Source organism: Lucilia cuprina, chromosome 3, assembly GCF_022045245.1.
Source record: "Lucilia cuprina isolate Lc7/37 chromosome 3, ASM2204524v1, whole genome shotgun sequence".
Taxonomy (NCBI): Eukaryota; Metazoa; Arthropoda; class Insecta; order Diptera; family Calliphoridae; genus Lucilia; species Lucilia cuprina.
This window is the reverse complement of record NC_060951.1, coordinates 11,077,480-11,098,941: the sequence shown is the minus strand read 5'-3', so window position 1 is coordinate 11,098,941 and position 21,462 is coordinate 11,077,480. Positions and strand designations below refer to the sequence as shown.

Sequence of the window (21,462 nt, the reverse complement as noted above, 5' to 3'; positions counted from 1 at the left end):
AAGAAACAAAATTAAAAGCGATTTTATTTAAAGTTTAGTTCTAAAATCACCAAATTGATAAATACTGTCTTGAAGTGAACATACCCTTTGGAAAAATGTAAATACACAATAGTACTTGATGTAAAAATAATTGGAAAATCTATTGCATGTTAAAAAAAAGGAATTTTAAATAAAATGGGTGCTAATAAATTTTCTAATCTTCAAAAATGTGGTGAAATATTAATAGATATAAAAACAAAGAATAGAAAAAACAAAATATACGTTTTTCATTGCACATTTTGCGACATACAGTGCGATCAATTAAAGAAATTTTCCCTTCACCTTGGCGAAGTGCATTTAAATGATTCTGAAAATATTTTAAAAGAGTCCGAGCTAAAATTGGAAACCGAACCAGAAGAGGTCAGAATTAGTAACCCTACAGACATAGAGAGCTCAAATATTAAAAAAGATTTCGGTAGCAATGTACAAAACAATACCTATATAAGTCCAGATCCTTTAGATACAGTAGACCTCCCCGTAAGTCCAAACTTAAGTCATGACACTGTAAATTACGTTGTCAAATGCGAATTAAAAGAAAATTCCAATGATGGAAGTACTTATTGCGAAAAGTACGAAATGAACTGCGCTGCATCCACCACAGTTGCCAGTGATAATGAAACCAATGAAAAACTTGATATTTCAAATTTTTCTAGTGGCTATAGTGAAGATGAAATAAAGGAAGATATTGATGAAATTCCGCTTAAAAAAATAAAAATTAATATTACTAAAAGGCATAAAAGAGTAAAGCAAAAGGTAATATTAGGAAAATATTGTATCGGTGATACCATAATATAAATCTTGTTTTTTTTCTAGATACTTACAAATGAAATAGGCACTGATGAATCTAAGGATGCAGAAGATAATGTAAATATTATTGTTTATTTATTATATTTATTTTAATTGGGAGTTAGGGACAATTATTAACATATTGTTCAACGACGACTTATTTTAAGGAGGAACTAAGAGCCTCATTTGACTCACTACAAAACACCTTGAGACATCTAAATTTGTTAAAAACGAAAATAAAACATAAATGTAACAGTTATTATTATTTTATTTTTTTGTTTTTAGTCTAATATATCCGAAGTAAGCACCGATGATTCTCGTGATTCTGATTTCGATGTAAGTATTAAAATTATTAATTTATATTTTTTTAAATTTAAGAAATTAATTTTACTCCTCAATTTTTAGATTAAAAAAGAACTAAATACTAAGAAAAATACTATAAACACCAAAAAGGATGTTGTAAGTACTATACAGTTTATACATATAAATTCATCTAAATATGTTTTTTATTATTTTTTAATAGAAAAAAGAAGCAAAACAAAGAAAGGAATCAAAACAAAAATTCGTAAGTATAAAAATATAAACAATATGTATACATCTCAAAATAAATTTAATAGAAAATATTTATGATCTAAATTTTATATTTTTAATAGCTTACTATATTTGTAATTGTACCGATTTTAACTTTGATGAAATATTTCTGTAATTTTAGGTTGCAGATAATGAAAACTCAACACAAAAGGTACATTTTATAAAAACTTAAGTTATTAGTTTCGAATCTTTATGGGTAGGTTAGGTTTGATGAACAATTTTTATCAGTAAATTCGTTGTTGTTATAACAGCTAAACTATACAATAACCTATTTGGGGGTTCTATATCAATGTCCAGGCCTAAAAATTAGGCTACTTCAACTGGATGCGTCCATAAATCCATTGGACAGAGTGAAGTAGGTTTGGCTGAGCAGTTGAATATGTGGTGGGTATCATGAGGACCCAGACCACATGCAGGACATTCGTTGGGGACGGCACGGTCTATACGTGACCAGTAGGCATTGAGCTTGTTGCTCTATACCGATCTTAGTTGTGCCAAAACTACTCTTGTTTTCCGCGGCAGGTTTTCTTCCGTGTCTGCTATGGGCGGTGGGCGACCTCCTATTACGACATTCATGCGGAATCCTGCGACCGCGGAATTTATGGCGTCTCTATGAATGTCATTGTATAGCTAACGAACTAGCCAGGAAAGGCACAATGATGGCTGAGGATGAAATAGACGCCTTTACTGGTATTTCCCTTACAAACTGTAAGGCACTTGTTCTTAACGAACTATATGGGAAAGCCAAAATCAGGTGGTTCAATGAAACCACCTGTCAAGTCTCCGAAGGGAGCAGATACGGACTCTTGTAACAGTAATCACAGGACACTGTGCCATTGGCACTCACTCCAGGAGACTAGGTCTTGGATACAATGACTACTGCAGAAGTTGTCATAATGAGGAAGAAGATGAAACGATATCACATCTTCTTTGCTTTTGCCCCGCGTTTACCGAAAGTAGGGAGAATCACTTTGGAGCTCCCATTCTGGCTGGTATGGAGGAGCTTTCAGGGATAGGCTTGAAGAATATCCTATGCTACATAAATGAAACCGGTTGGTTTAGATCTGGAAGCAGAGAGTAAAATTATAACAAACTCCTGTGACCACTAGGGTAACACAACGGGACCAACCTTAAATGGACCCAAGTGTGTTGCTCATGAAGCAGCTGCCCTCGATACCTAACCTAACCTATGAATGTCATTCAAAGCTGCCGAATACGAGGACTGATCCAGTGGATCTCGCACATATCTGCATGTGTGTTCCTCGTATATACGAAGATCCTTCCTGACATGCCTCGGGGCTTTGGGATGTTAAAATTTGGATGACTTCTCGGATGACATCCCAGGAGGAACTGATTAGTCAACATGACATTGTGTTCCTTGACAACAACAACAATACAGTAAATTCGTAAGTTGGGCTGCTTTCAAAATGTATTCTAAATTTAAATTGCTTCAGTTTTCGAAACGCCATCGGTAGATACAAAATAGTTTAAAAATGTGTAACCTAAATACAGTAGTTAACAGTTAATATTTTATATATATTTTTCAATACCGATTTGGCGTCAATATTCCTTTCCCAGCAGCCCAGTAAACCATTTTCATCAGCTTTTTGGGTTTATTATCTTATAAACCCCCGTAACGATTTCAAATGTATTGGATTGATGTTGATCCACTTAAACTTACATACAAATATTTAAATATTTTTGTGCAAAAAAAAAATTAAAATAACGAAGTTGAAAATTAGAGAAAATTTGCATTCGTACTAGATTTTTCCAAAATCACACTAGAAAACTCTAAAATAAAATTAAATTTGTTTAAAATTTTACAAGAAATCTTTTATAAATGTATTTTATTCTTAAGTTATTTAAAAATTTTGATATCTGCTCGAATTGATCAAAACTTTATATAATTTTAGGAAGAAAAAGAATCAAATGCAATAAAAAAACATAAAAGATGTAAAAAACGTTGGGTAAGTTTGTAAATAATCAACTTTAAAAATGTTTTTTATTTATATTTTAACTACTTTAGAAAAATATAGATGAATCAGAACTACCCGTACTAATTGAAATATATAAAAAATATGAAGTTCTATGGCAAGTTAATGACATTGCATTTGGTATTTTACCCAAAAGAAATGAAACTTTTGGCAAAATGATTGAAGAATTAAAAACAAATCATAACTTTGATAAGAATCTGGATGAACTACAAGATTATATCGATTATATAAATTACATATTCTTTAAAAATAAAGAACAAGAACTTAAATGTGAATTAGATAAAACCGAGTTTACACCTTCATCAAAATTTTATAAAGAATTATCATTTTTAAGCGATAGCCAAGGTCCATTTAAATGTTCAAATTGTAATGAGATTATTGCAAAATACGATCGTTATCAAATACATGTAGCTCAGCACAATGGTACGATACCATTCCAATGTCGTCTTTGTGAGATGGGATTTCAGAAATTTGACAACTATATAAGACATGTAACCAGACATTTAGGCATTAATAGCTATCACTGCAGTGTGTGCGGTAAAGGTTATCCATTTAAATCAGAGTTAGACTGGCACTTAACGTCGCACACTGGAGTCAAACCCTACTTATGTCCAATATGTGGTGCTGGATTTAGAGCTCGTCACGGTTATGATAATCATATAAGACGACACGAAAAACGTTTTCGCTATGAATGTCATATATGCAAACATGGCTTTAATCATTTATGTAAACTGAATACTCATATTAAATCTCATCTCAATATACGCGATGTCATATGCAATGTATGCGGCAAAGGTTTCACTGCAGCTAAATATCTACATAGACATAAACTTATACACGAGGAAGAAAAGCGCTACAAATGCAATGTTTGCGGTAAGGCATTTGCCCAAGATTCTGGACTACGAACACATCGAAAACAACATCAACCCTATGCTACGATAGCGGAAAATAAAAACTTATTAAATGTATTTAAATAGTTTAATATTTATTTGAATATAAAAAATTTATAAAAAAAAATATAAAATATGAATTGTTTACAATGTCTTCCCCCGGGGGGCATGTTACCTAGGCGAGACCTCCGCTTTGATGTTATTGAAATCCCGGGGTATTAAGAGGTGGCCAAAGACTGATGCATGGTAATAGTCAATATTTCGGGATAAGTTCGGTACTGTTGGCGAGAATAACAGATACCCCGCAGTCGAGTGACTGTGGGACTAAGCGTTGGAAATGAGTGAGAATGTGTCGTATGTTTTTCTCTTATGAATGTGTTGTATAAATGAGATGTCTGCTGTGTTGAATGATAATGGATGAAAGGTATCATATACATTTGATACCATTGAATTTTCCTTCCTTGTCCAGATATGTCCAGGGTTTACTCTGTTCATATCAGAATTACCACAGTGTGTCCTTGTGAGTAAGAACAATGTCTACGGCTTATTGATGATCGTACTTCGGTCTACCGGTTACGTCTCTAGGTGTCTACCGGTCAGAACCAATGTACAAAAATTGCCACCGGCGTTCTTCATTGAAGAACAAAGGGACGATGGTAGACCGTTCTCAAGTCTACCCAGTGGTTGAAAAAGACCACCGTGGGATTTTCAACATTTGTATTATTATTTTTATATTTATTATATATATTTTTTTTAAATAATTATATACATTTGAATTTTTTCCATTAACTATTATAAACTTACAATAAGTTATATTTATTCTGTTCTTTTTGAATACTACTAATGCCAATCGGAGTTCCATGGTATTTTTTATGAGCCCTTAGACCAGCATCCTGAGCAAAGCTTTTCCCACATATATTACAACTATAATTTTTACCTTCATGTATACGCTTATGGTGATTTAAATATTTACGGCTGGTAAAACCCTTACCACATACCGTACATATAACATCACGCACATTGAGATGGGCTTTGACATGATCATTAAGGCGTGTCATATGATTAAAGCCTTTTTTACATATATGGCAGAAATATTTAAATCTTTCCTCATGACGTCTTATATGATTATCGTAACTAATGGCTGTACGAAATCCTTCACCGCATACCGAACATAAATATGGTTGGGCTCCAGTGTGTGAACGCATATGAAGATCTAGTTCAGCATTAAATGGATATCCCTTTCCACAGATTTCGCAATGAAATTTAAAAACACGCAAATGCCGTTTTGCGTGTATGGTATAGTTGGTAACTTTTTTGAATCCCATGCCACATTCCTGACATTTAAATGGTACGGAGCCATCATGTTGCGATTTATGTACTTGAAAGTCATTATAGGTCTCAATGATTTCATTGCAGTTGGGGCATTTGAAAGGTCCTTGATTACTTTCCAAAAAGTCACATTTATTGAAGTAGGAACATGATGGATGAAAATCCTCTTGATTTATTTGACATTCCAATTTGTGGTGTTTTTCCTTAGCAAATGATTTATGTATAAAATGTAAGTGTTTTTCTAATTTGTATATATCTAAAGTAAGATTCATTTTAGTATTAATATCTTCCAACATAGACTCCATAGTTTCATGTCTTTTATCCTTAACTGTATAAGCTATATGATTAACATCCCATAGACTGTTATAGTTTTTGTAAATATCAATTAACTCAGATAAGAGATTATCATTTAAGGGTTTCTATAAAGAAATACAAGTAGAAATGAGTAAATGTTAAAATATTTTTCATAAATTTCTTTGATATACATTCATATGTATGTACTTATTAAAATTTTGTCTTCCAACTTACCACTTTATGTTTTGGTTTTTTCTGCAATAAAAAATAAGACATTATTACAACTATAACAATAATTAATATATAAATGCCATACTCTTTTTAGTTTTAATTTATTTTCAACTGTGGATTTTAGAAAACTCATATTTTCAAAGAACCATAATTCGGAATTCTGCGACTCTTTGCTATTGTCATTCTCGTTGATTTGTCTTTCAATTTCTTTTTCATACTGCTTGCAAATAAAATTTAACTTTTTCTTAACCATGTATAATTTTAATTTCATCTTTAAGTTTGCATTCAATTCATCTGTTATAGTTTGTAGTATATCGTCTTTCTGCTTTAAATTACATCTTTCCATAAGTGTTGTATCCCAAAGTTGTGGATTTTTGTAGTACGCATCAATAAGACCCAAAATTAGTTCCTTTTCTTTTGACTTTGCACTTTGTTTAAAAGGTTTCATTAGTTTATCATCGACATTGTCTTCAATTTTAAAATCACTATCCGAAGACTCTTCACCGCTTAAATCTGAATGATATTCATGCTGAAAAAAAGAAGGTTTATTTAGTGTATTTAATGCAATAGAATTCAGTTAAATTTACTTGTTCGTCTGCTGAAAAGTAATGCATTTCTACATCTTCTGTTGGTTGTATTTTTTCAAAGTATTCATTTGTATCTAATTTCGAAGCCTTTTGGTTAATCAATACTTCTGAAATGGGCAATAAAATTCCATCATGATTTTCCTCAAACGTTTCAAGAGGGTCTTGGAATCTTGGTATTACTTCCTCCTGCAAAAGGTTAATTTTATTTATCAAATTTATTTTGTAATTATTGCATTATAAACTTTACCTTGTCGTTGCATTCTTTTATAACTTGTGATTTTTCCTCACTCGTTTCGGACTTAATATTTTCACTGTCACAATCTTCTACTTTAATTTCTCTAACTAATATATTATCGATACTATTTACTTTTTCAATATCAGATATAGCATTTTCTGGTTTATATTGCTCAGTTGCAATAGAAGTTGTATGTTCCAACTCAGTAACATGTTCCCGTTCAAGATGCAAAGTGAATTTTTTCATTTGTATACAAATGGTATCACAAAACCAACAATTGAATGAATAAACATTTTTGGCATTCTTTTTCATTGTAATTATAATTTCTCCACACTTTTTGCTTACAGTATTACAGTTTGAAACACTTGTACTTGACATTGTTATTATTTAAATTAATATTTATTAATTTTATATTTTGAGCTAAATGTCCACAAATAGAAATGTTTACTTTTTGTATGTGGTATGTTCAGTTGGGTAGGATTATTAAAGAGTATGTTCAATAGTTCATTTGTTGACTCAAACGGTAAGTTGCAAGGCGAATTCATATAAGGTGGTGTTAATCAATCAGCTGATAATTTTTTTCTTAATTCGCTTGGATTTTCTAGCTGTCAAAGTTTGTTATTGTTCACATTTTTATATTTAAAAATGTCCGTTAAACAGAGAAAAACTTTGTTAATATTTTGAATTATTTATGTAAAAAATCTGAAAATACCAAGCATCTCGTAATAATAATCTTTTTTTTAAATAATTGGTATGTATACAAATATGTTATTTAAGAAAAATATTTTTTCTATTAAAGGTTTACATATTACACAATATTGTTTTATATTTTGTATTAAAATTGTGTAGATATCGTGATTAATTAAAAAATCTCTTCTGGAACACTTAATATTAAGAAACTCATATGAAGTATTTATTCGGCTGGCGGCAACTGACTTTTAGTTTATCTATTAAATGTTAACAAATTAAACAATATTGTTTTATATATACACTATGTAGATAAAGAGCTTAACTATAAATAGTCTGTTCCGGAACGCTTTATATAACAAAACCCATATGAGGTATTTACCCGTCCGGCGCCTGCTACATTATGGCCAAATATTGAAAATTACTCTGCCGGAGTAGAATTATCCATTCGCAACAAATATTCATTCATTCGTAATATAATATTTTCATGAATATGTACTTTTTTATGTTAATTTTTCACAAAAAATTAAGTTTTACTTAACTTAAGGCACTTACTTAAATTTAGCAAATTAAGCTGCCGGAATAGAATTTTTCGATGGAAACAAACATTATTCAATTCAGTTTATACTTTCCTCACAAATTTTAATATCTTTATTTTTTAATAAAATATAAACATTTTACAAAAATTTTTAATCAAATGAATTCGCCGTACTTATGGTTTTTGACATTTACGAAAACCAAAAACAAAATACATGGAAAATGTTGTTGTTGCAGAACTGCCACCACCTTATCTGAATTCGCCTTGGTAAGTTGTTTAATTGTTTTAGTGAAAAAACTCACATGCATATATGAGGTTTGAGTCAAACAATTTTATGTGTCGCCAAGGCTCTTTGAGTTATTATTACTCGATATCTTTATGTGTTTTTACATGCATTCGTTATAATTTCGATATTTTTAAATTAAAACAAATCTTTTTGAGCAAAGAAAACAATGCAAATCTCGACGTAATTTTTATTGTATAAACATTAAATTAATTGTATGTACAATTTTTAAGCTAAACTATCTATTAAATAAATTTTACCTTGCTGGAATCCTTGTGGCATGCATGTGTCTTTTATGCTGTCTTAAACCAGCATCCTGGGCATAACTCTTACCACAAATGTTACATGTATAGTTTTTACTACCATGAATGCGGCTGTGATATTGTAGATACTTCTTAGAAGTAAAACTTTTACCACAGTCATTACAAACGAAATTTCGAACATTTAGATGGGCATTAACATGATCCCTAAGGGTTGCTAAAACATTAAATCCTCTTTTACATATTTGACAATGATATCGAAATCTTTCTTCATGTCGACGCATATGATTATCATAGCCAATAGCTGCACGAAATCCTTCTCCACATATAGAACATAAATACGGTTGGGCGCCGGTATGTGAACGCATATGAAGTGTTAGTTCAGAGTTTAAGGGATATCCCTTGTCACAAATATTACAACGATATCGAAAAACTCCTAAATGTCGTTTTACATGTAATGTATAATTGCCGCTTGCCTTGAATCCCATGCCACATTCTTGACACTTAAATGGTATGGATCCATCGTGTTGTGATTTGTGTATTTGAAAATCTTTATATTGCATATGGATTTCACTGCAATAGGGGCATTTAAATGGTCCTTGATGTTCTTCTAAAAAATCACATTTATTATAGAAAGAACAAGTGGGTCGAAAACCAATATGTTTGCCTTCACATTTCAATTTGTCTTCTTTATCTTTAGAAAATGAATTGTGTATATGCAGCAGGTGTTTTTCAAGTTTATCTACATCTAAAGGAATATCAATTTTCTTTTTAACATCTTCCACCATAGATTGCAAAGATTCATCACGTTTTTGTTTGATGGGGTAGGCTACATGATTGACATTCCATAAACTACTGTAAGTCTTGTAAACGTCTATTATTTCGCATAATAAGTCATCACTTAAGGGTTTCTAAAATAAGTCATTGTACTTAATTATGTTTTTATATTGCAACATTTCATGATAAACGTGTTGTCTTGATCTTATCAAATTCATCAACTTACCACTTTATGATATGTTTTCTTCTGAAAAAAAACAAAAATTAGATACACATTTGATTATCGGATTAAATACTTTTACCCTTTTCTGTTTTAATTTGCTTTCAATTGAGGTTTTCAGAAAACTCATATTTTCGTAAAACCATAATTCTGTAATATTTGTTTCTATAGTTTTTTCATCCGCTTCCAATTGTCTTTTAATTTCTTTTTCGTATTTCTTGCATATATCATTTATTTTATTCTTAATCGTATATAATTTTAAATTTCTTTTTAATTTTTGATTCAATTCATCAGTTATATTTTGAAATAGCATTTCTCTTTGAACATTATTGCACTTGGGTAATAATGTATTCCATAGTTGAGGTTTTTGATAATAAGCTTCAATGAGTGCTAAAATATATTCTTTTTCTTTAACTTTTCGGTTGTTTTTGAGTGGTTTTATTAAATTTTCCTCGCTACTATACTCCATTTTGAAATCACTATCGCTGTCATTATGGTTTTTACTGAAATCGGAATTATTTTCTAGCTGTCAGATTAAATTAACAAATTAATTATTTATAACAAACCAATATTTAATGTTTTTGTTGAATACATTACTTGTTCATCATCCGATAACATATTTGTTTTCACATTTTCGAATTGAAATTCATCTTTTAAATTCGAATTATCTATTTTAAATGCTTCATTATCATTTTCCAATGAAACTGGTAGAACATTTTCAGTAGCATTACTTTCAAAAGCTTCTAGTGGATCTTGGGAATTTTGCATCAATTGATCCTGAGAAATAAAACACTTGTTAAATTAAGAGATTGAATTGGATATAAGGTACTAACAGCTAAGGTATAAGGCCTACTAAGGTTGTAGAGCTACATAAATATAATTAAAGAAAATATTGTCAAGTATATATGACAATATATTTATACCCTACACCACTATAGTGGGGAGGTGCTGAAGTTTGTAACACCCAAAAATATTGGCCATAGACCCTCCTTAAAGTATACCAATCGCCTCAGAATCACTTTCTGAGTCGATTTAGCTATGTCCGTCTGTCTGTGTGTCCATGTAAACCTACACCACTATACTGGGGAGACATAGCTAAATCGCCTCAGAATCATTTTCTGAGGCGATTTAGCTATGTCCGTTTGTCGTCCGTCTGTCGTCCGTCTGTCTGTGTGTCCATGTAAACCTTGTGCGCACGCTACAGGTCGCAATTTTCAAGATAATTTGATGAAATTTGGCACATACTCTTTTTTTGATTCAAGGACGAACGCTATTCGAACGCTATGGTTAAAATCGGACTATTATTTCTCCTAGCCCCCATACAACCGTACCCCCCGAATCGGGCCTTTAGGCTCATAATTACGTTAAATGTATTATAATGTCAACAGAAATCAACAAAAAAAATAGTTTTATAGAACAATAAATGACAATGCTAATTTTTATAGTGATCGGGCCTCATTTGACCCTAGCCCCCATACAAACTCCCCTTCAGATATTGAATATTAGGTAAAAAATAACTTGTTATTACTAATAAAACGATTAAAATCTACATAAATGACTTTGAAGTAGACGTTATTTCATCTACCAAAATTTATAAGGATAGGCCCATATTTACCCCTTCTCCACTATGAGCCCTCTTGCAGAAAATCTCTTTTTTTGTCAACAATAAATAAAAATATTCCACAATAAAACAAATTAAATGCTTTATTTAAAAAAATCCACAATTTTAACATACTGACTGGTGTAGGGTATCATATGGTCGCAATCTCCGACTATAAATTCATACTTGTTCTTAATTTTAATAATTATGATTCTTTTAGTAGAATTATGGGTAGCCTTTTATAGGTAAATATATATGTATTTTTATTTTATAACACAATTTAACAAGAAATTTTTTTAATAATATTATAGGTAATCTTCACCTTTTTAAGACACCTTGTTACAATTTGAGATTTTTCTTCTCCTAATTCAGATATTAAATCATCGCTATTATCATTAAAACAATCTTCAATTTTAATTTCTCCAACAAATATACTATCAATAGCGGTTTCTTTTTGTATTTCTAACTTATCATCGAGATTATCTTCATTGTTAGTATCAGTAACAATAGCTGTTGCCTGTTCCAATTGGGTTATATGTTCCTGTTCAAGATGCAAAGTAAACTTTTTCATTTGTATACAAATAGTGTCACAAAACCAACAATTGTATGAATAAACATTTTTGGCATTTTTTTTCATTGTAATTATAATTTCTCCACATTTTTGTGAAACAGTACCAATATTTTTAACACTTTTAAACGACATTCTTATTAAAATTTCATTTAAAATAATAAACACTTGATTTTTGTTTATATATACAATGAAATTTCTACTGTCAAACTTCATTAAAAAAAATGTCATTTCTGTTTTAATAAGGTGGTGACAATTTTTAATACTTCATAAGTTGAAGCGTTGCCAGATTTAGCAAAACAAACTTTATGTCTTAAATGTATAGATACAAAAACTGTAATATCCATATTTGTACAAATGTGTTAATTTTTAAATAAAAATGTATTCTAAAGTCAATTTGAATACTGTACACTCGATAGAACTTATATCCAAGAGAATTATCTATCATCATCGCACAGCCCAAACGGCTGAACCTAGAATCATGAAATTTTGACAGTAGATGTGTTTTTGGTTATGTAGATCCACTAAGGAGGGACTTTTGCAAATTTGTACATTTAAGGGTAAAAAGGGGAAAAACGGGTAAAACAGGTTTTCTTAATTATCTTACATAATATTAATGATACAAGAAAAATTTTAAATGCACCTGTATCTACTTTTAAAATGAGCAGATGGGTATCTGGTACTTTTTTGAAATTCGTACTTTTAAGGGGTAAAAATGTGTAACAAAGGTGATTTTGGTACCCTCTTTAGCCCTTTATAACTTTTAAACTAATTAACATAATTAAATTTTTCTAATTATTTTGGATACATCTTTTAAAATTAAGAGACACCTGTTTCGTACTTTTTTAAAATTCAGTCCTTTTTGGGTGTAAAAGAGAGAAAACTGTATTTATGGTACTTTTTTTAGCACATTAAGAAAACTTTTTCGGTTTATTGAATTATTCATATTAAATTACGGACTAACTCTGTAATATTTATTGTAATAAAATTTCACTGGGTAAAAAAGTATCAAAAAGGGGAAAAACGTTCGAGTTTTATCTGTTATATATAGATTTAAATACGGAACATTTTGACAACTTAATTCTCGAAAAAGTATATTTCTCAGCGAAAATGGGAAACATTGTACTCTTTTTATTAGTACTTTCCACTTAGGTAAAATTTATTCCACTTTTGGTACTTTTTCTTTCTTTAAATGATACTCGATGTATGTTCTTTAATATGAACTCAAAACACATGATTATTAAACATACACGGTCCTCATTGAATACGATTCTTTAAGAGACAACTTTTTAGTACTTTTTATCTCATAAATTGTACTTTTTTTAATTTTCTAAAATATTCAACCTAGGAACATTAATTTTAACATACATGGTCTTTACTGAATAATATTCTGTAAGTGGGAACTATTTGGTACTTTTCTATTCTTCAAATGGATTCTTTATAATGGTTAACCGGAACACACGGTCCTTACTAAATGAAAATTTATTGAGACATCTTTGTACTTTTTCGTTTTTCCGATGGTACTTTTTGATACTTTTACGATATTGAACATAGTTAGGGTAGCGAAACACCCAGGGTATGCTAGTTTTGTATAAATTAACAATATCTTCCATAGGAGATTCTTCTACAATTGAAATCTATTAATAAATCATAATCTGACTCTATAACCCTTTTACGCACAAAACTTAGACTTAGTAGCTGCAAATTCAAAATAGACTCTAGATTGACAAAAATTAAAAACTGCGTACACCGGTTTCCCATGCACATACGTATAATCTGTTTCAGTCCAACATTGTAAATGTAACATTTAATTAAAAAAATTATTTATTTTTATTATTTTATTCATTCTTCTTTTTATTTTTACCAATACTACCAATTGGAATACCGTGTTGTTTTTTATGTTGCCTTAGACCGGCATCCTGTGCATAGGACTTACCACAAATATTACACCTGTAGTTTTTACTTCCATGTATACGTCTATGATACATTAAATACTTTTTAGCTGTAAAACTTTTACCACATACATTACAAATAAAATCACGGACATTGAGGTGAGCATTAACATGATCAGTAAGAGTAGTTAAACAGTTGAAGCCTTTTTTACATATATCGCAATAATGTCGAAATCTTTCTTCGTGCCGACGTATATGATTATCATAACCAGCGGAAGTACGAAAACTCTCACCACATATCGAACACAAATAAGGCTGAGTATCATTGTGTGTACTCATATGGAATTCTAGTTCAGAATTTACAGGATAGCCTTTGCCACATATTTCGCAACGAAATTTAAGCACGCCCAAATGACGTTTAACATGTATAGTGTAATTTCCATGAGCCTTAAAACCTGTACCACATTCTTGACATTTGAATGGATCGGAGCCATCGTGTTGGGATTTGTGTATAAAAAAATCCTTGAATTTCAAATAGAAATTTTTGCAATATGGACATTTGAATGGTCCTTGATGATCTTCCAAAAAACTACACTTATTTGAAAAGGAATATGTGGGTTGGAAATCTTGTTGTTTTGCTTCACATTCTAATTTGAGTTGCTTATCCTGGGAATATGATTTATGTATATATAATAGATGTTTTTCTAGATTATCTACATCTATGGGCGTATCAAGTATCTTATTAACATCATCTAGCATAGACTCCAAAGTTTCAAAGCGTTTTTCTTTGACGGGATATGCTACATGATTCACATTCCATAAACTATTGTAGTTTTTGTATATATCAATTATTATGCATAACAAGTCATCGCTTAAAGGTTTCTGAAAGGAAAAAAATATTTAATATATAGTTTTTCTCTTAAATAACTAATTAGTTTTAAAATGTTAAAATTTACTTAATTCTTGTCATGCATTAACATACTTCGAATGAATTAATTCCTCAAAAACCATTTCTGAAAATGGCTTATTAATTATTAACTTACCACTTTAGTATATGTTTTTTTCTAAAATAAAAAAATATGTAGATAGATGATAAAGCATTTTGAAATGTGCTAAATGTTCATACCCTTTTTGATTTCAATTTACTTTCAATTATAGTTTTAAGAAAACTCATATGTTTCGAAAACCACAACTTGGTATGCTTTTTCTTTTTACTTCCCTTTAATTGGTATTTAATTACTTTCTCATATTGCCTGCATATAAGATTTAATTTTTGCGTCACGGTGTCCACTTTAAATTTCGATTTTAGTTTAAGATTCACTTCATCTGTAATATTTTGTAAAATGACCCTTTTAACTTTTGGTCTACATTTTCTTGATGTATTCCATAATTGTGTCTTTTGGTAATATGATTCAATGAGTGCTAATATAAAATCTTTTTCTTTTGCTTCTACTAACTCTTCATCAGTATTATCTTCAATATTGTTGTCGCTCTCTGTAAAATTATCATCTCCACTTATTACAGAACTATCTTCAACCTTAAAGAAATGAAATTGCACTTTAATACTTATAAATTTATATTTAAGAAAAAACTTACATATTCATCATCTGAATAATTATTAGTGTTTATATCCTCGAAAAGTTCTTTATTTCCACCGTTATTTATTTTAAATTCAATTTCTTCCTTGCTTTCTTGTAAAACAGGCAGTATATTTTCATTACTATTACAGGTTTCTAATGGATCTTGAAATGTTGGCGATAATTTATTCTAAAAAAAAATAATAATAAATACCAACCATTAAAAAATATCGGGTATATTGATAACACATTTAAATGTTATACAAAACAAGTAAGAGTGCTATATTCGGCTGTGCCGAATCTTATATACCCTTCACCATAGTGTATTTTAAACATCTTTTATAATTTTTAAATTTTTTCCCGACTACATTATTATTACATTATTACAACAACGCTAAACGAAATAAAAAACAAAATACACAAGGCATCTAAACCAACAGACATCTAAACATACATAACGAAAAAACACAGAAAAAACAAAAAACAAAAATAACAACGCAATGACGCCAACGGCATCCAAACACACAAAAAATACACAGCAGAATAAAACCAAATACATCTACACACACACGTGTACATCTTTTTCTAATATACAGTGTTGTTGTTGCTTTTTTAACAAAGCATGAAAAAAGTATGACATTTGTTGATGAAATTTTCAGAGGTTGTCTCGGATTTTTGCTCATACCTCCGTTATTTACCGACCGATTTTGCTGATTTTAAATAGCTTTATAGGGTCGGAAAAATATATTATAGAAATTACAAACGGAATGACAAACTTATATATACCCTTCTCACGAAGGTGAAGGGTATAAAAATTACATTTTTTGATGAAATTTTTAGAGGTTGTCTCGGATTTTTGTTCATATCTTCGTTATTTACCGACCGATTTTGCTGATTTTAAATAGCGATCTTCTCGAAAGCATGTCTAATAGAATTATTGAAGATTCGGATCTCGCCGATATCTGGGGTCCTCTAAAAACTGATTTCAACAGACAGACAAACTGACATGGCTTAATCGACTACGCTATCTATAAGGATCCAGAATATATATACTTTATAGGGTCGGACAATTATATTATAGAAATTACAAACGTATATTCTGATTCCATATAAAAGAAGTATAAATTTATAGTCGGACATTGTCGACCATTTGATACCCTACACCAGTCAGTATGTTAAAATTGTGGATTTTTTTAATATAAAACATTTAATTTGTTTTATTGTGAAATTTTTTACTTATTGTTGACAAAAAAGAGATTTCCTACAAGAGGGCTCATAGGGGAGAAGCGGTAAATATGAACCTATCCTTATAAATTTTGGTAAATGAATTTACGTCTACATCAAAGTCATTTATGTTGATTTTGATCGTTTTATTAGTAATTATAAGTTAATTTTGACCTTCAAGTCATTTTCTGAAGGGGAGTTTGTATGGGGGCTAGGGTCAAATGAGGCCCGATCTCTATAAAAATTAGTATTGTCATTTATTGTTCTATAAAACTAAAGGCCCGATTCAGGGGGTACGGTTGTATGGGGGCTAGGAGAAATAATGGACCGATTTCAACCATTTTCAATAGCGTTCGTCCATGAACCAAAAGAAGAGTTTGTGCCAAATTTCATCAAATTATCTTGAAAATTGAGACCTGTAGCGCGCGCCCAAAGTTTACATGGACACACACACAGACGGACGGACATAGCTAAATCGACCCAGAAAGTGATTCTGTGCTGATTGGTATACTTTAAGGTGGGTCTAGGACCAATATTTTTGGGTGTTACAAACTTCAGCACAAACGCATAATACCCTCCCCACTATAGTGGTGTAGGGTATAATTATTAGACGACTAAGCTTAAAAAAAATTATAACAGTAATACCTGTGTAAAAAATACAATATAGATGTGCTTCGAAAAGCAATTTTCAACAAAATTTGTCACAAGAATTTCTATCCAGATATAAACACGATAATAAATGTTTAGAATCAGTTTTAAATTTCATATAGCCCCCATACGATTACTCCCGTAAAATGTGTTTATTGTTTAGTTACTAGATATCTAGAATATCAGTATTACTACAGAATTTATTATTATATTTATTAATATGAATCTAAAATAAATAAATTAAAAAATCGGGACATTTGAAAATACTTACATTTTTATAAATATTCGAAATCTTTATACAAAACTAGAATATTGACCAGTACTTAATTGGTATACATCCATATTGATATACCCAGAATTATTTTGGTATTCATTTAATAGTTTATCATTTAATTTGGCATAATTAAATATATAGTACATCAATATATAAAGCATATTTATTAAGGTTTTGATTTTTTTAGTGTTTTTAATTTAAATAAATTGAAATAACTACTAAAACATACCTTTTGAGATCTTGTTACAATTTGTGGCTTTTCCTCTTCAGTTTCCAATTTAATATCATCACTTTCATAATCTTCTATTTTAATTTCTCCAATCAGTATATTATCAGTAGTTAAAACGGCTTCTCTTTGAATTTCTATTTTATCATCAAGATTTTTTTCATTTTTACATTCTGCAACTGCAGACGTTTTTTCTTCCAACTGGTTAACATGTTCCTGTTCTAGATGCAAACTGAACTTTTTCATTTGTACACAGATGGTATCACAAAACCAACAATTGAATGAATAAATATTTTTAGCATTCTTTTTCATTGTGATTGTAATTTCCCCGCATTTTTTTGTGATAGTGTTATTATTTTTAACATTTTTATAAGACATTTTAATAAAAAAAAAGTTTCCTAGGATCAACACAACAAATAGAGAAATACACCAATATACAATTGTTTATATTATTATTTGTGTAGTATGTTCAGTTAGGTGTTATTTACGCAGGGGATGTTAAATATGATATTATCTGTAAGGGGTATGTTTAATATTGATACTTTTTTAAAACTGAGACTAAAAAACGTAAGTCTAGTCGCTAATAAATTTTAAAAATAATAATAAAATTAAAAATGTATAATTCTACTATTATAAACGCATTTTGTAGTCTTTTTTAGTGTTTTTATTATATTTTACAATAAAAGCTTTTATTAAAATATTTCTTTAGTCGGCTCACACACGATGCAATGCCGCTGTCGTTTTTATATCAGACGACGGCGATCTTAAATAGCATGACGCTGATGTCTGCTTGTTATTGTTCGAAAAACTTTCAATTCATCTGAACGAGAAACTTCTAAATTACAAAATTGAACAAAAAATTGCAAAAAAAATTTACAAAATATAGTAAGTAATAAATATTTAAATTAAAATAAAAAATAATTGACAGTGTAAAGCAAAGAAAATATTTCACAATTTTGATGTAAATATATTTTTAATTTTTTCGTAGAAAGAATTTCACAATAATCAAAAATGTTACTAAGACTTGCAACACAAGTACCGGGCCGTTTAGCCAACGGATCTACCACATTTTCCGCATCCATCAAACAAACATTGCTTGCTCCACGTTTGATAAAGCCCAACAATAATAATTTATTGGTTCGTCAATATGCTCGTGGTCCCAGGGAGCCACCACTAACTTCACGCAGTGAAGTAAGACGTGGACCGACTTTAAAGGAAAAATTAATGGCTCCACCATCGGAAAATGGTAAAAAGCCAAGCAGTTGAATATTAAAAAACAAAATTTGCATTAACATTTTTTTATAATTTTAGCATACTCCATGGGAAAAGGTGCCGCAGCTGGAGCAGCTGGTATTGGTTTAGGGGCATTGTGCTATTATGGTTTAGGTCTCAGCAAAGATGCCAGCATACAGAATAATGCACTGTAAGTATAAGATTTGTTTCTTTTTCAAACAAATTTCAACAAAAAAACCTTGCAATATTTAATGAACTTTATTATGTACAGTTTGTGGCCCCAATATGTTAGAGATCGTTTGCACACAACCTATGGATACTTTGGAGCTTCTTGCGTTCTAACAGCTTTGACAGCAGCCGCTGTTTTTCGTTCTCCACGTTTATTAGAGTTAACCACTCGTAACGGCTGGCTGGTAAGTCGAAATAACCTTAAAAATATACATTTGCATGTACATATGTACATTTCTGTGTTAAATGTTATGGCATTCTATTTGTTTTCATTATACATAGTCCACTTTGGCAACTTTTGCCCTAGTCATTGGCACCGGTGCCATGACACAATCTATTCCCTATAAAGAGGGCATTGGTGCTAAGCAATTGTCTTGGGCTTTACATTGCGCAGTATTGGGTGGTGTTATTGCACCATTGTGTTTCCTCGGTGGTCCGCTGTTGACTCGCGCTGCTCTTTATACTGGTGGCGTAGTTGGTGGTCTATCAACTATTGCTGTTTGTGCTCCAAGTGATAAATTTTTGTACATGGGTGGTCCTTTAGCAATTGGTTTGGGCTTGGTAATGGCCTCTTCATTGGCTGGCATGTGGTTACCACCTACAACTGCATTGGGAGCTGGTAAATTACAAAGCAAAACATTTTTCCTTTTGAAGGTAACTTTATTTTTGCGATTTACTTTTAGGTTTGGCGTCCTTGTCTCTTTATGGTGGTTTAGTACTTTTCAGTGGATTTTTGCTTTACGATACTCAACGTATTGTGCGCAAAGCTGAAGTTTATCCCCAATATGCAATGGCTCCTTTCGATCCTATTAACGCGTAAGTGCAAGTATTATATTTTTACAGCAGAATATTTACATTATATTTTATTTCACAGGAGCCTTTCAATTTACATGGACGTTCTAAACATTTTCATTCGAATTGCTATGATTTTGTCTGGATCAGGTGGCAACCGTCGCAAATAAGCTACTTTTTCTTGATAACTAAACTATGAACATGTGATTTATTTTTTCGATTATATATGATTTAAATAAAAAATGTTAGCTTTAGTATTTAGTATTTAAAAATTTAAACTAATGAGTTGAATAAATTTAGAATTCGCTTGAAATGACTTTAACCACCCTCCTTTCTTTTATCTAAACGGCAATTAGCAGATGTTGACGGTCTTACATCCTTGGCCTCGCCAGCAGGAGATGAGGCTACTATCCGATTTTGAGATATCACAGTGATATCATGCTCTCCATCGGAAGACGGAGTCAAATCCGTCTTCCTTCCTTATGGACGGTGTATAACCCTTCCCAATCTAACCTAAATACCAATAATGGATTTCAAAGCGATAGGAATAGACAAAAACTTCTGTATTTTTTTGAATACTAAAGAAATACTACATATTATGCATTACAATCACCTAAATCCTTATGTTCAATCATATATATCGTCACATGAAATGCAAAAGAGCGTAACAACATTTTTGAACATCAACATCGATTTGAAAAGTTGGGTCACCAGATATAATTTTCCTGTCCTTCCTGAATTTTAGTTGAAATTAATTTTCTGATCAGACATGCCTCCAAAAAAGTTTTTTATTAAAAAGTAGCAAAAATCGACAGAAAGGTTTTTGTACTAAATTATCCTGACAATAAGACTTTAGTTATAAGTACAATAAGGTTAACTTCCAGCAAGCTATTAGTCAAACATAATTCATATAACCACAACGATATAAAATTCAAAATTCCGAAAATCAATTAATCGTAACTAGATCATACTATTGGGATAAATTTACATTTAAATATAGTAAAATCAAAATTTACAAAATTTCTCAACTTGTGTCAGTTTACACAGCATCATTTATCTCGCAACTTTTTGTTATTTCTTTGTATGTCTAAATGACGTTCAACTTCGAATCGAACAATCGACTTTTTGTCGAAAAGTCGAAGTCGACTATTTTGTTCCAAAAAAGTCGATAAATCGACTATCGTCTATGAAAAAAGTCGAAAAGTCGACTTTGTAAATAAAAGTCGAATAGTCGGAAAGAGTCGAAAGAAGTCGAAAGAAGTCGAAAAAAGTCGAAAAGTCGAAAAAGGTCGAAAAGAAGTCGAAAAAATCGAAAAAAGTCAAAAATAGTCGAAAATAGTCGAAAAAGTCGGAAAAAGTCGAAAGAAGTCGAAAAAATCGGAAAAAGTCGAAAATAGTCAGAAAAAGTCGAAAAGTAGGAAAAAGTCGAAAATTCGGAAAAAGTCGAAAAAAAGTCGAA

The 21,462-nt window shown here is 30.7% G+C and overlaps 4 protein-coding genes across 4 annotated transcripts; 2 read left to right on the top strand and 2 right to left on the bottom strand.

Moving 5' to 3' along the window:
* The first annotated feature begins 26 nt into the window (after positions 1 to 26).
* On the top strand, positions 27 to 4,427 carry LOC111687270 (zinc finger protein 208-like). The gene is made up of 6 exons (XM_046946096.1): positions 27 to 792; positions 853 to 903; positions 1,111 to 1,161; positions 1,231 to 1,413; positions 3,330 to 3,383; positions 3,443 to 4,427. Exons 1-6 carry the CDS (start codon positions 175 to 177, stop codon positions 4,385 to 4,387), a joined length of 1,902 nt encoding a protein of 633 aa, XP_046802052.1. The 5' UTR covers positions 27 to 174; the 3' UTR covers positions 4,388 to 4,427.
* A 550-nt stretch (positions 4,428 to 4,977) lies between these two features.
* On the bottom strand, positions 4,978 to 12,121 carry LOC111687269. Its single transcript, XM_046946095.1, has 10 exons — positions 11,664 to 12,121; positions 10,339 to 10,518; positions 9,824 to 10,267; positions 9,748 to 9,768; positions 8,745 to 9,655; positions 6,989 to 7,355; positions 6,742 to 6,927; positions 6,240 to 6,683; positions 6,158 to 6,178; positions 4,978 to 6,048 (listed from the first exon to the last, which is right to left on the bottom strand). The coding sequence occupies exons 1-10, from the start codon at positions 12,042 to 12,044 to the stop codon at positions 5,101 to 5,103; spliced, it is 3,903 nt and encodes a 1,300-aa protein (XP_046802051.1). The 5' UTR covers positions 12,045 to 12,121; the 3' UTR covers positions 4,978 to 5,100.
* A 1,554-nt stretch (positions 12,122 to 13,675) lies between these two features.
* LOC111687278 (zinc finger protein 677-like) lies at positions 13,676 to 18,203 on the bottom strand. The gene is made up of 5 exons (XM_046946848.1): positions 17,754 to 18,203; positions 15,398 to 15,568; positions 14,928 to 15,338; positions 14,845 to 14,865; positions 13,676 to 14,683 (listed from the first exon to the last, which is right to left on the bottom strand). Exons 1-5 carry the CDS (start codon positions 18,126 to 18,128, stop codon positions 13,748 to 13,750), a joined length of 1,914 nt encoding a protein of 637 aa, XP_046802804.1. The 5' UTR covers positions 18,129 to 18,203; the 3' UTR covers positions 13,676 to 13,747.
* A 280-nt stretch (positions 18,204 to 18,483) lies between these two features.
* Positions 18,484 to 20,325, top strand: LOC111687276 (growth hormone-inducible transmembrane protein). Its single transcript, XM_023449706.2, has 7 exons — positions 18,484 to 18,635; positions 18,739 to 18,996; positions 19,062 to 19,173; positions 19,255 to 19,396; positions 19,494 to 19,830; positions 19,895 to 20,027; positions 20,086 to 20,325. The coding sequence occupies exons 2-7, from the start codon at positions 18,762 to 18,764 to the stop codon at positions 20,171 to 20,173; spliced, it is 1,047 nt and encodes a 348-aa protein (XP_023305474.2). The 5' UTR covers positions 18,484 to 18,635; positions 18,739 to 18,761; the 3' UTR covers positions 20,174 to 20,325.
* The last annotated feature ends 1,137 nt before the right edge of the window (positions 20,326 to 21,462 follow it).